Below are 18,044 nucleotides of genomic sequence, written 5' to 3'. Positions count from 1 at the left end.
TAAGATAAATGTTTTAAAGTCATAATTTAAAAAATTCACATTTAAGAGACTTCTTAACACTAAATTATATTTAAATAGAATCTAAAGTAAGAGAAATAAAAAATAAGGAGAAAGGCTTTTATGCTAAGAATTATTCAAATGGAGTGAAAATTTCTACCTCCATTTTAATACCTAACTGTCTAAGCCAGGGGTGGGCAAACTTTTTGACTCGAGGGCCACAATGGGTTCTTAAACTGGACCGGAGGGCCGGAACAAAAGCATGGATGGAGTGTTTGTGTGAACTAATACAAATTCAAAGTAAACATCATTACATAAAAGGGTACGGTCTTTTTTTTTTTTAGTTTTATTCATTTCAAACGGGCCGATCCGGCGGGCCGTAGTTTGCCCACGGCTGGTCTAAGCCTTCAAACTTGGGACCATTTTTACTGCAGGTGAGAGGGTGGTGGTGTGTCTTTAACAACTAACTACAAACATACTAGGATGGACAGTATCCTTGGGAAGGAAAGCCAATTGCTAACAACCCAGATATGGGACTAAGATTTCTCTCTGTGCCAGGTCTGTCCCCTTTTACATGTCTCACAATCCTCCCTCAAAGCCCCACGGCCCTGAGCCTCGACTCTGGCTGACCGGGTTCCATTCTTACCTCTCCTCTGCCCACTGGGTCACCTTCTGCTGAGCTGTCTGGCTGTAGGCCAGGCGGTCGGGGCTGCTGCTCTGGGGCTGCCTCTCCGGGGAGAGCTGCTGGCGGAGCTGCTCCAGCTCCCGCTCATACATGAGCCGCTGCTCCTCAAGCGCACTCCGCTTCTCTTCCAGGTATTGTTTCTCCAGGACCTGCACCACATTTTGAACTGGGTCTGGTGAGCCAAGGGACAAGGCAAGGTGTCTTCAGTGGTGGCTAAGACAGGTGCCTGCCTGTGCTGCTTCAGCAAGAATCATCGACTTCCTCCCCCAGAATCTGGCCTTTCCTTGTGCTTCTGAGAGAGGCCTGAGCGGCCCTGTCAGATGGAACCCTCTCAGTTTCCTTTTCACTAACATTTTAGATAAATTTCCTATATGTAAACATGTTACTTTCTTCAATTTGATGAGCTCGTCCTATTGTTAGGTCATTAACCTACTATAAGCAGAGAGAAGTGGAGAAGGGGATGGTGTCCTATACACTGGGGAAAAACATCATGAAATCGAGGACAAGGGCATAGACAGCCACACAAGATTTGATTGTTATGGTAGTGAATTTTTATGCCCATTTAGCATTCAGTTTTGGTACATGACAAAGGGTTTATATTTCTGATTTTAACCACAAATCACTCTACTCCTGAATTTCTCTAATGGGAGAGGAACAAAATTTATAGATCATAGCAAAATATTGATTGAGTATAGGGTCGGGCAATTTCTCAGGTGCTAATAACTGAGAGGGTAATTCATTTACAAAAATAAAAGGCTATTTTTGTGACTTTTTGCTGTTGCAGATCTAGAGCTCAGCAATGTGCACGTGGGTGAATGGCATAGAGATACTGACAGGTCATGCTCAGAGGGCCATTCTATGACTAGAGGTGGCTGCGATGTAGGTAAGACTTGGTCCTGAGGAGTTCACTGGCTGAGGGAGGACATTCACTTGGTAACGACTAATGAACTCAAAGCCATGGAGAAAGATTAAGGCACTGACCACACATACAAAAAAGAATGTTACTGGCATCTCTAAGTAAGTAGGTCGTAGGGAAACAGTATGTTAAACCCTCTGGAAAACCACCATCACATAAATATTTCACTGCAGTACAGGGGACCTAGATGAGATGTGCCCATATCCTCAGACTAGCCTGGAGCTTAACTTCCTCCTGTACATGAACACACTTGCCTGTCACTCAGTGCTATTTGTGTTGTATTTCTACATATTGACTCTCAGTTTAACTTCCAAACTAAGAGTCGGAAATTAAGATTTTGTATAATACCTGATGATAGCTACTTTTCCAGATGGTCCTTAACAATTTGGGAAATAAATGTGTAAGTTGTACTAATTTTCTACATGAGCATTAAGAAAAAAAAAAGAGCGTATTAGATGAAAAAAATAAGGTTAAATCATACAAAACCAAAAGTAGAAAGCAATTAAAATATCACAATATGCACAGTGTATTAAGTTGTTTTAATACAAATAACAACTGCAATGACAATAATGATTTATTAGCTACTGGCTTTATCTCAAGTAGAGGGATATACCCTATGCGTGCATCATCACATGAAAGCTTTGCAGAAAACCTAAGAGTGGTATCATTTCCACTTTAAAGATGAGGACATTGGGGCTCAGGAAGGTTAAGTAGCTGACCTAAGCTTGCATCTGACCTCAGACCAAAGCTAACTTGCTGGGGTAGACAAAAACTTAATAATAAATTAGAGTAGTCTTCTCACCTCCAATGTTTTGCTCAGAATTAGTACTCTCTTAAAAAATATAGGATGGGGCAAAAGTAGGCTTATAATTATTCATACAAAAAATACAACAATAACTATTAATATAAGAATAAATTCTGTGTTTCACATACTCATAATTATAAACCTTCTTTTGCCCCACCCTGTATTTTTAAAAAAAAGTTATATCTTTGCTAATATAAAATTCTCAAATTCAGCATTTTTTCAAAGCAGAATGGTTTTCTTTTTTTTTTTTGTCTTTTAAATTTATTTATTTTTTTTATTTTTCGCTATAAGTATTACAAAGGGTATTACATAAGTGTCCTCCCCCCCCCCCCACCCTTGACAAGCCCCTGCCCTCCCTTACCCCCCAGTGTCTTATGTCCATTAGTTATGGTTATATGGATGCATACAAGTCCTTCGGTTGATCTCTTACTCCCCTCCCTCCTGTCCCCCAACCCTCCCTGGCCTTCCCACTGCAGTTCGACAATCAGTTTGAGGCAGCTCTGCCACTGTATTTATTATTGTTCGAAAGTTTGTAATGGTCTTAATTATCCACGAAAGAGTGAGATCATGTGGTATTTTTCCTTCATTGACTGGCTTGTTTCACTTAGCATAATGCTCTCCAGTTCCATCCATGCTGTTGCAAATGGTAAGAGTTCCTTCTTTTTAACAGCAGCATAGTATTCCATCGTGTAGATGTACCACAGTTTTCTCAGAATGGTTTTCTTTATAGAGTCCTGACATAAGAGTTCAAAAAAAAAAAAAATAAAAGACCCTACAGAAAGGCACACTCTGAGTGGACATTTCCTATAGAGTAAAAATATATGTACCCCAAAGCATTAGAACTAACATAACCTAAAACTTCCAAAAAAATGTGAATAATATGGTGAATTTTTTTTTGAGGGATGCTGTAAGGGCTAGAGAAGGAAAGTTCTCTTAGAATTAAAAAAATATATTTCTCAAATAGTATATTTTGTTGCTCTATTTAGATTTTAAGTTTAAAAAGTAAAGAACAAGGTCCTCATTATCCATTTACATTTATGCACAGCCTTATTTTCAAGAGTCCAACTTGGTGTTTGCGAATCTTTTCTAGAGAAAGAAACCCGGAAAACACACCATTGTATAAAATTATATGCTAGGGTTTTTGCTAAAAGACACTGAATAAGATATTTCATCTTTATTTCTACTTGTTGGTCCGTGGTGTGTAGAAATGCACATGATCCTAAATGACTGAGCAGAGGGATTTTGCCCCAAGGTTCCCCACCACACAGAGGCATGTGACTGAGGCTGCTTAAACTGCTTTAGCAGCTGCCATGACCGACACCCCCAGCACTCACCAGGCTTTGTCAGTGGCCACAAATCAATGTGCACATATGGAGGACGGAGCCACCCAAAGCATCCCTCCCCTGCACTTGCCCCACTATTGCTGGCCAGGTGAGCCCTGCCTGGGATTCTGGGTCTGGCCATGCCACACAGCCCTGGTAGAGGTACAGCGGCTGAGGGTATTCTTTTTAAACTTCTGATCCTACACATGTCTGGAAACACCTTTCTCTTACATATATTTGATAACATTTTCTTTTCAAATTAATTAACCAGTTTCAAGCCTTTATCAGTACCCATATTTTTTTTAAAAAAAGATCACCCTAATCAGCAAGTCCATCTGACTCTATAAGATAGCCTAGGACAGAAGCCAAAGAGTATTTGGTTTATTCTCAAATGACCCATCAACTACCAAGAGATTGTCCACAGTTTTAATTCCCCCTATCACTTTCCTCCTATTGAATGAGCTGTTTTAAAACTCAGTGAGCCTGGCGCCTAAGGCCAAGATACCAAAAGGTTGGTATTTTAGGAAAAGAAAAAGGACCACAGTGACTTTGGCAGAGCACTTCTCTTCATTAGTTTATTGTTTCCCTGGTATGTAACTATGAAATGAAATGAACTCAAACTTACTTGTCTGTCCCAAGATGGAAAAGAGAGAGTGGTGGTGAAGGTGATGGTAGTTGGAAGGCATTTAAGTGATAAAGAGAATTAAGATTCATTCGCACCAGGAAGCTCAAGGCACTAAATTGAAGGGAAATAAATCCCTTTGGGGAAAAAAACCTTTTAATCCTAGATGGAATAAGTGGGCTATATGACCCTTCACCACCCCTTAATTGCTCTTTAGACCTCCCGTCCACTCTGTGAAATCAGATGGGTGTCTGATTCCTAATTTTGAACCCTTAGGAAGAAAGCATTATTGTCTACAGATACTAGATTTGCTCTTCCTCTTAATTAGAATGAGTTGAGTTTCAATCATTATTTCCCCTAGTGACTTGAAAAGACATTATTCTAGTCTGTTACTGGGATAATGCAGGTAAATGTATATGTAGAAATAGGATGTTCTGATTGCCGAGCTGTCAACAGTAATGAAACCATCAGCAACAGGAGCAATAATGCCAGTAACAGTTGTGTTGTTGGATGCAGAGGGAAAGAATAGCTACCAGATTTTAACCATGGGGAAAGTAGTGGAGCTGGAACATGGGGAGGCAGGAGTCTTAATTAAAAAGGGGACATCCCTTAATCAAGAAACAGAGTACCGCTGGCAGGCAGAAAAGGTCAGCTTCCCAATCACGTTAGCTTTTGCCAAAGCATGGAGCACAAGCATCGCTCAGCAGCACCGCCAAAACCCCGTCACGCTCCCTCATGCTAATGCCAATCAGTTAAAACCTTTATCCCAGTGTTTGTGGAGCAGCTTCGTCTGAAACCACAGGAGAGGGAAGAGAATCTTCAAATAGGACCACCAAGGGGACGACCACCAGGCAGACAGGCTTATCATCGGGAAGCCACCTGGCAGCAGAGGTGCATCGCGTCAACACTGTCCAGCCGCCCGCATTTCAGTACTTGCACCAGAGCACATCTGTGTGCCTCACAGGGAAGCCCATTCACCAATGAAATTGGGTAATCCATGGGGAGGGGAGGGGAAAACATTACTTTTAAACAGACAAAATCAACACTGGAGAGCAAGGCCAGATCTAGAATACAAATGAGTAACTCATGTTAATGCCACGAGCCAGGCCACTGATGACTAATTGGTTTGGCCGAGGATTGAAGGAATTGATGAATGCTGACTAAATACTCATTGGTTATTCAGGGGTTCACTATGCATATGGCAAGAAGGTAGTAATTAGATTAAATTAGAAACCTGTGATATGGGATGATACAGGATTCGATTGATACTCTGCAGAATTACAGGATTGAGACATCTAGATTTCTGCAACCTCCTCGAATTATAGAATGGGAGTTCCTCCACCTGGAGTTTGGAGCTATAGCCTCCTGTCACACCCTGTGTCCCTCTAGGCCTCTAAAAATCATTCCAGAGAGGCCTGTTGCTCACACAGGTTGTTAAACGATCTGTCAATGTTATCCCCATGCCTGAATGTCTGGAATTCTCCCACCTGGTGAGCAAGTGGCAGAGTGGACTGAAGAGTGATTTGTAGCTGTGGTCCACCCTGTGCTGCAGTGTCAAAAGCTCCAAGAGCTAATTTAATCCCTAACTGTAATTAACAATGTTTAAAAGAAGAAATTATCAAACTTTAGTAATGAAGTTATCTTTCCCCTTCCTTTTTTGCTATTGCTATATTGTGCTGTTTCTCAATCTGGCCTTTACTTCATTTTACCTATTTTTATAATTAAAAAGAGGGGTCCTTGAGGCTGAAAATCCAAGGAGATAAATAAAAATATTTTTAAAAATTTTTATTTATTGATTTTAGAGAGGAGAGAGAGAAACACTGATTTGTTGTTCCATTTATATGTGCATTCATTGGTTGCTTCTTGCATGTGCCCTGACTGGGGATCAAACCCACAACCCTGGCATATCGGGATGACGCTCTATCCAACTGAGCTACCGAGCTAAAGCCAAAGATAAAAATCTTTATTCTTGCAACAGAATCTCCAATTTGATATGCCAGAGATCTGACCAACAATTCACTAGCCACATTTAAATTCTCCCCAGATAGGCTTATTCAGAGTAGAGTGAGGAAATAAATATTTAAGGAGAAAGCTTGACTGTGAAAACCACAATACTCTTTAAGCACCCTGTCAGATAGAGGTTACCCGTCATAGGGCTCTCGGAGCTCCCGGGCTCCCTTCTTCATTCAAATTAGGGATTCGCAAGTATCCAAAGAACAGATGAATGGGAAAATGAGGTTGGACAAAGTCCAGAAACCAACTTGCTCAGGTGCTCCTGAATGTAGCCTCAACTATATCCCTGCAAAGTAGTCCTGGTCTTAGAAATACAGTCTGTGCCTGGTAGTAAGAGAAGTTCCCTGTTCTGCATCTAGTTCCCAGGTACTAAGTGTGGTGACTGGAAGACTGGAAGAAAGGAGCAGATTTATAAAATAGCAAGCAAGGGGAAAATCTGGTGTGTATGTTACTGAACTCACAAAAGTGTGTATGAGCACAGAAGAAGAAAGGAGGTAAAGAACTTTCTTTTACACACAGATAGGAAGACCCTTAATATAGTCATTGAAAAACTTCTGGAAGGAGGGAACTAGAAATAATGCTTTAAGGAGACTCTCTTCCTTAAAGATCGGAGACAGGCTGAGCATAGGTCAAGCAAACAGCCCATAAAGGCTTTTGTTTTAGCCATCATTTAAAAATAAGTCTCTTTGGAGGTATCATTTCCAATTGAGTTTATAGTAAAGTGTTGTGACTTTTATCTCTCCATCAGACTCTATTTGACGTTCCAGAATTAGTACTCTCCTGGTGATTTTCATGCTCTGAAGGATTCAGAAATTATAGGCTCAACAAGGGGAAATTTGATTAGAAATTCATCACAGTCACTCAATACTCTAGGACCATGGAAATCTTACCACAACTGGCTTGGAAACAAGAGGTCTCAAAAAGATCCCACCCTCTTCCTGGTTACACCTGAGGGAGCCGACCAGGTCCTGGAATACTTTCATTAGCCCCTCACTTATGGCCTTTTTAAGGAATTAGCAATTTGCTGTGCCTAAGTGTTCAGGATGGCACAATAACTTTATACATACTTATCCCTCATTGAATGCTGTGAGATAAGGAACTGCCCAAGACAAAGAAATCTGAAGTGAGGGCTTACCGTTACTATTCAGTGTTTTCATGATAACCTCCATCTGTGCAAATTCATAGTTATAGTCTGGTTCCGAAGAAGCTTCACTGGCTGCATCCAGGTCATGCTCTGGAGGGCCTGTTTCTTTTTCGAAGTCTTTCAACCAATCTCGCCGTTTCCTCTTAGGTAAATTAATTCTGTGGGGTTTTTCACCATTAGAGAGAATCAACTTGCTTTGCACTCAGATAACAGAAAAAAATGTATATGAAAATATTAGTGAACACAAAGATGTTACCTAAAAAAGTGGTTATTTCCCCACAGGATTCTATCACCGTGCCACAGCTGGGTGGTATTGCACACGAGGGTACCATTTACACAGGACCTGAAGGAACACCAGGGAAAATGTCAGCTGAATGGTAAAGAGCACAAAACCCAGCCCCAGTAGCTAAAGAGAATACTGGGGAGACTTGCTGATAACAGGAAAGTCTAGGACCAACAACTAGGCATCTTCAACAAATTAAATGCAAGAAAAAAAGGGGGGAGGTATGAGGGGAAGTATCCACGGACTAAACGAGATCGAAGACACACAATAACCCATGACAATGGTTGACTCTTATTTGGATCCTGATTTCAAAAAACATCTGAAAAAGAACATTTATGGGGAAATCTGAATACTGACTGAATATATAATGATTAGGAAGAAATTACTGTTACTTACTTTAGGTGTAATGGTATTAAAGTGATGTTTAAGAATATTCATATTTTATTTTATTTATTTCTAAAATATATTTTTATTGATTTCAGAGAGGAAGGGAGAGAGAGAGAGAGATAGAAACATCAATGATGATGGAGAATCATTGATTGGCTGCCTTCTGCATGCTCCCTATTGGGGATCGAGCCTGTAATCTGGGCATGTGCCCTTGATTGGAACTGATCCTGGGACCTTTCAGTCTGCAGGCGATGCTCTATCCACTGAGCCAAACCAGCTAGGGCAAGAATATTCATATTTTAGAGACACAAGCTGAGATATTTATGAATGCAAAGATATAACATCTCGATTTGCTTTAAAATAACCCAGAGGGGAGAAAGGAAGAGATGTGGAGGACATGTAAATAAAACAAAATTGTCTATAAGATGCTCATTTTGAAGCTGAATTATGGATATATGGGATGCGTTATACCATGCTTTTCACTTTCATATCTTTAAAATTTTCCACAAGGAAAACATAAAAAGAATACCATGTTTAAATCCAAAATAGTAACCAAACATCTTGTAAAGCAAAACTAACAACTGGGAGTGGGGAGGAGCAATTCTGTTCGGTCCAGGGTCATAGAAGGCCCTCAAAATCATTTGGTCTGTCCCTACCAAGACATTAGGGGTGAGTTAATTAAATGCTTGACCAAATATAATAAGCTAATTTTCAAGTTGACAATTTTGTATGGCCTGCGAATGATGTTATAAATATCCAAATGGCTGTTGGCAGAACAATGGTTCCCCACTCCTGCTATAAATGGGTCTGTGTTGGCCTGTCCATCTCTGACTTGTCTAAAACAAACTTTGAATAGGTAACTTGGCCCTGTGGACCTTCATAGGTGATCTTTCAGCAGTGGCAGCTTTTCTGACATTGCAACTCAATTACAGCTTACTATCAAGGGGCTATGATGTCAGCAGCCTGCATAACCCACTGGAAAAGCTTTCATATTAGATCTTATCAACTGATCCTTTCACAGGGTTAAAAAAGAGTCACTGTGACATTTTTTATGAGAAAAGGAAAAGTCCTCCAGAATTTTTAATGCTGAAAATCTGGTCTTTTCATAAATGTTTCCTGAGAAAGAGATTTTGGCTTTTACAGGAAGACCTTTGCTCTACATTCATGGTGTCTGCCTTCAGTCAAGATTCCAAATAACTTGATTTGGGGAAAGAAGAGGAGCCTCACTGTACTTTTTGGCAGCTGACAATGCTTTTTGGGTCCTCCATGTGACAGAGAGAGTTGGTAAAGTGATGATAACTATTTTTGGAAGGTAAGTAAGTAACTGTCCTTTGGCATAAACAAGGGAACAGGAGGACAGAAATGCAAATTCTCAGTCATAGCCCCAGGTCTGTATTAACTGGCAGACTAATAGAATGTTTCATTAAAACTTATAAGGAATTACAGAAGGGAATGAACATGGGCAGGTCTACTAAGACGTATGGTCCTTGGATCTAGGGGGCAAAAAAATTAAAACTAAAATGATACTTGGCCTTTTCCATCCTCAAAGTTGATTTTCTAACTGCACAGCTGAATGAACAGAAAGCAGAAGCCCGTGAGGATCGGGATGTCTTTTAATTAAAGATCCATTTCTAATATATTTATGAAGTATAATAAAGATGACTATATACAAAATAAAAAAACAAACAAAAAGAGACTTTGCTGGTATATTAAAACAAAACAAAAAATAAGGGGGATAATTAATTAATTAAAATTTAATGTACTAAAAACTGTCAGGTGATGTTTGGTGGAGGATAATAATGAATATTATTTTGAGTTTTAATTTTTCAATAAATTATTTTTCTCCTATATCATTATCTGGCTCCTAATACTTATAGGACTCTAAAGCAGAGTTATGGAAGAAGTGAACTCACATATGGAAATCATAACTCCTCTGTAGTAACATTTAAATTCAAGTGGCTAGGTTTTTATTTATAAAAATACTCTGGAAATAGTGTCTTAAATTTTTGTAATCTGTCATGCACAAACATGATAAAACCTTGGTGTGCATATTTTACACTAACATGTTCCCTCAATTCCTTTTTTAAAAAATTTTTTTCAGAGAGGTAGGGAGAGGGTGAGAGAGACAGAAACATCAATGATGAGAAAGAATCATTGATCGGCTGCCTCCTGCATGCCCCACACTGGGGACTGAGCCGGCAACCCAGGCATGTGCCCTGACTGGGAATTTAAACATGACCTCCTGGTTCATAGGTCGATGTTCAACCACTGAGTCATGCCGGCTGGATGTGGTTCCCTCTATTCTTATTAACCAATTGACTCTCATCATTGTAATTCGAGCTTCAAAAGCTTGTGTCCCATATATTTGGAATTATGGACTAATTTATTCATCTGCCTAACTGGAAAATGAGATAAGAATATATATATATATATCTACACATATATACATATACATGTACACATTTTTGTCAAATGATGATAAGATTTTTTTTTTTTGAGAAGTTTTATGGCATACTTTTCTACCTAAAAAACGAAAATTCATTAGTCACTTTTTTTTTTTAAATCCTCACCTGACTATATTTTTTCCATTGATCTTTAGAAAAAGAATGGAAGGGAGGGGGAGTGAAAGGGGGGAGAGAGAGAAAAAAAAAGAGAGAGAAGGGGAGAGAGAGAAACATCAATGTGAGAGAGACACATCGACTGGTTGCCTCTCACACTCGCCCCGATTGGGGCCAGGGATAGAACCTGCAACCGAGGTATGTGCCCTTGTCTGGGAATCAAACCCCAGACCCTTTGATCTGCGGGCCAATGCTCTAACCACTGAGAAAAAAGGCCAGGGCTCATTAGTCACTTTTTACAGAAAATATAGTTTCCTAAGGTATCTAAATTCCTTCAGAAATTCTAGAGATAGCAGTATGGTCAATACTAGAAATGTGTCACTCTGTGCACTTTATTATTTTAAACTCAGAATTATAATTTAAAAAATTCAGTTCCTCATTCTCACTAGCCATATTTCAATGCTCAAGAGCACCATGTCACTAGTGGTCACCAAAGTGGTCTTAATAGGTATAGAATCTTCCCATTATCTCAGAAAGTTCTACTGGGCAGTGTTATTCTAGAATGAAACTAAGAACAGTTCCAGAGTAAATGAGAGGGGCAGACAATAGGCTTTGCCTCACATATTGCTAACTTTTGTGATAATCTTTAGAGGACCCTGTCTAGGTATATACTCACATGCATGCACACACACACGCACACATGCACACACATGGGTGCCCCTGAACACACATATATCACTTTGCCATTTATAATATGCTCTTATTACAATAATATAAAAAAGAAAAAGTTAAGGGAACTAATTGGTTTAGAAGTGTACCTAAGCCAAGAAATTAGCATAAAAAGTAATTTCTAGGTGGACATATGCTTGGAAAAAGCAAATACTAAACCTCTTCGCAGGAATTTATGTACCCTCACCCAGCCATGATACTCCTACAGATAAACTGCTGAAGATGAATGAATCTAAAAAATCACAAACTGCTTTAGGAAGCCAACTTCTCATTAGATATAACAGACTGAGGCCCCAACAACTTCAAAGAACAAAATTATCAAAGACAATAAAATATGTGAAAATCATTAACGGCATACAATGGATCAAAAACAAGACTACCAATAGAGAACATATTTGAAAATGGATCTCCAAAACTTGTACAAATGAAAAACAAAGACACTAAATTAAGAACTTAATAGAATGATTAAGCAGCAGGCAAGACAGAACTATAGAGAGAATCAGTGGTCTTGAAAATAGGTTTGAAGAAATGACAGTCCCTTAACCCCCTGTCCCTCTCAGTATGTCCTCATTCCTATTTCCATCTTCACAACGAAGACTCTTGACTCACTTCCTTACCAAACATTCACTTTTCTTTGCATTGTTCCTTCCATACCCAGAACTACATAGTACCTAAATACCCCAAGGTTGCTAGTGTCTTCCTAATTGCCACATCCAATAGTCTTTCTAGCTTCTACTTTGACTTCTCCTTCCTTAAAATGTTCTCTTCCCTTAGCTCCGAAGACTGTATCCTGCTGTTACCTCTATTGACTCCCTTGTCTCAGCCTCCATCAAGGACTATCCTCAGACCATTCCCAAAACATTGGTTTAATTCTCACATTACACAGTCTCGAGAGGCTATACTGATAATGCCCAAATTCTCTATCTTTAGTAGCTCTATAGCTCTAAATCCAATGTCCTACTAGATGTCTCCATGTAGTCATCCCAATGACACTTCAAAGTATCCCAAACTGAACTCATTATCACTCAGACCTATCATTCTCCAAATGGATTTCTCCTCTTGTATTTTTTATTTTGGTTTAGTGGCACCATTGTTTATGTTTATCTGGTCTCCCAAGATAAAATCCTGTAATCGTTGTTGACTTTCCTTTTCCTTCACTGAGTCCCCACTCTGTCCCCAAGTAGATCACTGAAACTTGTTGACTTTCAAATAATTCTCAAGTACATTTTGTTCTTCACCTTTACTGCCACTTGCTGTGTACCCATAGCAACATTATAATAAATACCCTACCTGACCTCCCCACACTTCCAGTCCTACAAACACCCCACACTTCTGCAGTGATCAGATTTGCAGATTATAAAGATCACTTTAGAAAAAGCATTATCTTCCTGTATAATAATTGCTTCCTATGAAATATTGTTTCTATACATTCTCTTCCACCAGGCTTTGGATTCCTATAGTTGGGCATTCCCAGCACAGAGCCTGGAGCATGCTGAATGAGTGAACTGCTACCCTGAGGTTCCAGGAAGAGAAGAGATTGGGCAGGGTGGGAGGAAAAAGAAGAATAGGATAAAAAGACATGAAATTGGAATTAAAACTGGGTAAAATAATTTGCTGATTAAAATCATTTTTTAGATAGTGTTTGAAGAGAATATGAATAAACCATCATGTTGCACATTGTACATATATATAATTTTATTTGTTAACTAGAGGCCCAATGCATGAAATTCGTGCATGAGTAGGCCTGCCTTCCCCAGGCTGCCGGCATGGGCTTCCTTCTGGCACCCGGGACTCGGGCTTCCCTCCAGCCACCGGCAGGCACCCGAGACCCAGGCTTCCCTCGTAGCCCCGGCTTCGTCTGGAAGGTCGTCCAGAAGGATGTCTGGTCTAATTAGCATATTATGCTTTTATTATTATAGATTATCTATATATGTATAAAACCCTAATAAGCAAATAGACTGAAGGATGGAACAACCGAACAACCAGTCACTATGACGTGCGCTGACCACCAGGGGGCGCACGTGGAACATGGCGGGTGTCGGCAGCAGGTGGAGAGCGTGGGACACAGTGGGATGGTGGAGCAGGTGAGCGGGGTCGCCAGACCAAGGCAGGGCGCTGGTCGCTGTCATCGGGGTGAGCCTCTTGTGGTTTACTGAAAATTCTTTGCTCCCGCGTGCCATGGTCCTGCTGGATGCTTGCACCTGCTGCCGGTGCCAGCCCCGCTCGCACCCACTGCCAGCACTGGCCCCGGCCCCACTTGCACCCGCTTCCGGCACTGGAGCCACCACTCGCACTCACTGCCAGCTGCCGGCGCCAGCCCCACTCACACTGGCAGCTGGTGCTGGAACTGCTGCTCGCACCCGCTACCGTTAGCAGGTGTGAGCGGTGGCTGCCAGCCCTGATTGCCCCTGAGGGCTTCTCCACCTCCCCTGCTCCATGCCATCAGCAGGTGCAAGTGGGGCCGGCGCCATCAGCACATGGGAGCAGTGGTGGCAGTGGTGGGGCTGCCAGCAGACATGGAACCAGGGGCCATGGCAGGAGGGGCTGGGTGGGGGCACAGAGGATGGCCGAAACCCACCCATGTGCCCACCACAGCCTCGTGGCCCACAGTTCCTTTCAAGGAGCACGAATTTGTGCACTGGCCCCTAGTATTTCAATAAAGCCAAAAAAAAAGGGTATTAAAAAAAAATCCAGCCCTGGCTGGGTGGCTCAGTTGGTTGGGGTGTCGTCCAAAAGGCTGCAGGTTCGGTTCCTGGTCGGGGTCACATCTAGGTAGCAGGTTCGATTCCCAGTCATCAGGCACATACAGGAGGCAACCAACTGATATTTCTCTCTTGCATTAATGTTTTTCTCTCTCTCTTTCTCTCTAAAAATCAAAGAAACATATCCTCGGGTAAGGATTATAAACACACTCAGAGCCTCTAATAGAGGAGGATATAGTATAAGGCTAAAGACTATTTGAACTTGGAATAAGTAAAATTAAGGAATAGTATCATCTCACCATTAAATATTTTAATGATCATCCTATACAATAAAGAGCTAATATGCTAATTAGAACAGCAGAACGACCATCTGGACAACTTTCAAGACGACCGTCCAGATGACCTTCTGGACGAAGCCAGGGCTGTGAGGGCCGGCTGGGACTGCGAGGGCTGAGCCCCTTGCACAAATTTCGTGCATCGGGCCTCTAGTATCACTATAAGATCTATAAATGTTCATGCACCAGGTATGCTATTATTAGTCTCAGTTTTTTTTTTATCACTTAGACATTTATATGGTCAATATTAAGAGAATAATTTGAAATGAGTAAAACATTTTCCTCATAAATATGAATGTTCTGAATTACAATATTTGTTAATATCATTTAATAGAAATAAAAAATGTAAATATATTGTCCTGTCAATTCTCAATTTTTTACATATTATAGCCTAGTTTAATAATTTTTCAAAAACAATGTAGCTTTTAACTGGTTTTACACAATGGTTAAACTGAGTAACAACTAATTTCATTTGATATTTATTATGTGTCATGTGTTGAGCCAAGGGATTTACATGTTTTGTCTACAATTGGCCTCACTAACCATAAGAGAAAACTGAAGTTTAGATAAACGATGTGTGTTTTCCAAAGTCCGCCCAGCTAGTCAAGGCAGAATCAGCCTGCCCCAAAGCTGGTGCAGGACTTGATGCTATCCAGCTCCATAACCGGAAAGCGATACCCGAGGACCCACTGTAGCCTTAACTTTGACATAAGTGAGGTAAAACATAGAAAGGGGCAGTCTTCTCCTTCTGAAAATAAGGCACACGTGATATGTTCAGTACCACTCACTTTCCTTACCTTGCATTTTCTTTCGGAGTAAGAGTGACGTCGCCGTCGGGGGCGATGTCAATCTCGCAGTGCTCAGGCTGGATTCCTATACCGAAGAGCTGGATGTCCTGGGAGGTATCTGCTCCCACCCTCGTGTGGTCCTAGGAACAGAGTATTAAAGAAAGTAAAAACCGCCGCTTTCAGGAGCACTCCTAGTGCATTTCGGTCTCCCTCTCCCTTTCCCCTTCTTTTGCTTCTGTAACTTGTTTCCTGAGCCTATACAGCCCAACTAGCTAATTTCAACTACCTTTGTAACTTTCTATATAACCTTTCTCTTATAATTTGAAAAAAAAAGTAAAAACCCACACTGACAAGTAACTTAACAAAAACTTATCACAGTCAATTTCAATAATCCAACAGCAACTACATGACAAATGAATCAGACAGAAGATGCAAGATGTCTAGAGCATTGTAAGTAAAAGCTCACCTTAACTTAACATGCTATATTTTTTAAAAAAATGTTAAAACAGGATTGAGGGGGCTGATCAACAATGATTAGATACTGCTTTAAAATATAAGGAACTCACACTTGACAGAATAACTTGTGTTCTGATTTTAACTTGACAACTTAGTATGTATGTGGCCACAGGCAAGCCATTTCACTGAGCCTCAGTTTCCTGTTTTACAAAACCGGATAATAATATCAACTTGATTTATTTAACAGGATTCTTTTAAGGATCACCTGAGTTAACAGTGAAAGTGCTTTGGAAACAATTATATAAATTCAAGAACCACTAAAAGTAATTTCATGGAAAGTTATACTTTAAAATATATAACTTTTAACATGTTAAAAATAGATGAGTATTTACTACTAATATTAATAGAGTAGTGAAACCTGTAAGTTATACAATGTTCAGTTTAGTGTGGTGTTAAGGACCCCAAACCTCACATGTACGTGAACTGTGATTCCTAGTTATTCAGACCACTGCTCATCCCCTTTGCCTTTTCTTTTGCTCTAAAAATCATTTAACTATTATGATAACAATACTCTCGATTCCACCGAGAAAGCATAAGGCCTGATCTCTCAAAATTAAGATTTCAGAAACAATGCCTTTCCCCTAAATCATTTCCTGAATGAAGAGATCCTTAAGTGTTACTGGACTCTCAACAAGTCAGGTATTTGTGCTATAAGTAGAATTAAAAGGAGGATAGAAGACTGAGCTCCTTGCTTCAATTCTAGCTTATTCCCCATTGCAGATCAGAATCCTTAACAAGGTGCCTAATCTTCACAAGGGGTAATTTCTCTTTATTTGGAGATTTATGTGTATGGACAGTATATACAAGCTGCCTTCAAGTCTTTGACAATTATTTAAATATGTATATACATACATTTATATACCACCATAACTCAGAAATTGTTTGTATATAATGAAAAATGGCCTCATGCTCAGCTGAGTGCCCTACGTCTTGCTTTTCCCTTAACAAAATATGCCAGCATTTTTAAAAGTATGATTTGAGAATATGTGGGGTCTCTGAGAACCATTCAAGGGGCTCATGAGGTCAAAACTATTCTAAAAAAATACTAAGATGCTACTTGCCTTTGTGCTCTCATTTTATCACAAGTACACAGTGTTTTCCAGAGGCTACAGGAGGTGAGATGCGTGGCTTTGAAGATTAATGGACTGTATATTTGTACATGTTTGTGTTTTTAAATGGTTTCTATATTACCTAATACAGTAAGTATAGATAGATATAACTCTGATACACGGAAGTTCTTTGGAGTCCTTGATACATTTTTAAAGAGTGTAAATGGGTTGTGAAAGTTTGAGGATGGATACAGTAAGCTATCCAACATGGTCAGTGGATACCGTGGGGCCAAAGTGCCAAATTCAAAAGGCCCCATCCCTTCTCCACACTAAATGGTGATTATGGGACCAAACATTACTTTCTGAGGATGTATGTCTAGAAGAGATAGATATGGAAGAACCCTAGCTGTCTGCCACAAGAGTTTGTTTTAGCTTATGTTCATCTTGAGATCGCCTTAGAATTGCTCAGAAGCCTAACTGTGACTCTCCAGAACTTCTCGGGATCTCTGTGATTGAACCTGAATATTGTCAGCATCCGTGTCGCTACAGCCAGAGATCACCTACCTTGACACCCCCAGTTGCCCATTACTGGCCCTCTGATGCTCATGCTCACAGAAAACCAGTCCCAACTGCACGGCATCAGGAAAATACACAATAGCTGGTTTTCATTCTCAATAGTGACCTGACCATACTATGAATCCTCTTACTTTTAAGAAGGGCTAAGCTGGATCCAAAAATCAAAATCATGGGGACAGATCCCCAGATTCAATTTCGAATTGTACATGAATGAATCAGGATTGCAGCTATGTATTTATATACCCTCTTACCTTTAAATAGTAAACCAGAAGTTCATTGAGAGCAGGGTCTGCATTCAGGTTGACTAAGTAGCACTTGTCATCTCCCACCTTAATACCAGATGTCTCCAGGGAAATCCCCATACTTTCAAGTTGTCGTTGTCTCTCCTGTGCACAAAGCAGACAAAAACAGGGAACTCTATTTGTTGTTCTAGTCACCAGATGTATCCATGGAAAGTGTAAGTCACTGTTTCTGGGGACAATGCCAATGAAATTACACATTCCACTCAGCTCAACCAAGTTTCTTATGGTCTAAAATGTGTGACATCTGTGTCAGTGTTCTGGGGGCACCAAGGGTGAACCAGACACCATCTTGCCCTTATGGGGCTTACCATCTAG

At 40.3% G+C, this 18,044-nt stretch overlaps 1 protein-coding gene across 1 annotated transcript in view; it reads right to left on the bottom strand.

Moving 5' to 3' along the window:
- The window catches only part of LOC102417865 (kinesin-like protein KIF13A), a gene marked incomplete at its 3' end in the record, with an annotated part of 77,949 nt that overhangs the window by 10,431 nt on the left and 49,474 nt on the right, over positions 1–18,044 (bottom strand). Inside the window, exons 11-15 of the mRNA XM_014466769.2 lie at positions 17,679–17,813; positions 15,296–15,426; positions 7,761–7,847; positions 7,496–7,662; positions 644–854 (exon numbers count right to left, since the gene is read on the bottom strand). Of these exons, the coding sequence (XP_014322255.2) occupies positions 644–854; positions 7,496–7,662; positions 7,761–7,847; positions 15,296–15,426; positions 17,679–17,813 (731 nt within the window). The remainder of the gene's footprint in view (positions 1–643; positions 855–7,495; positions 7,663–7,760; positions 7,848–15,295; positions 15,427–17,678; positions 17,814–18,044) is intronic.

The sequence above is a fragment of the Myotis lucifugus genome, unplaced genomic scaffold (genome assembly GCF_000147115.1).
Source record: "Myotis lucifugus unplaced genomic scaffold, Myoluc2.0 scaffold_356, whole genome shotgun sequence".
In the NCBI taxonomy this organism is placed as follows: domain Eukaryota; kingdom Metazoa; phylum Chordata; class Mammalia; order Chiroptera; family Vespertilionidae; genus Myotis; species Myotis lucifugus.
This window is presented reverse-complemented; position numbering and strand designations above follow the sequence as displayed.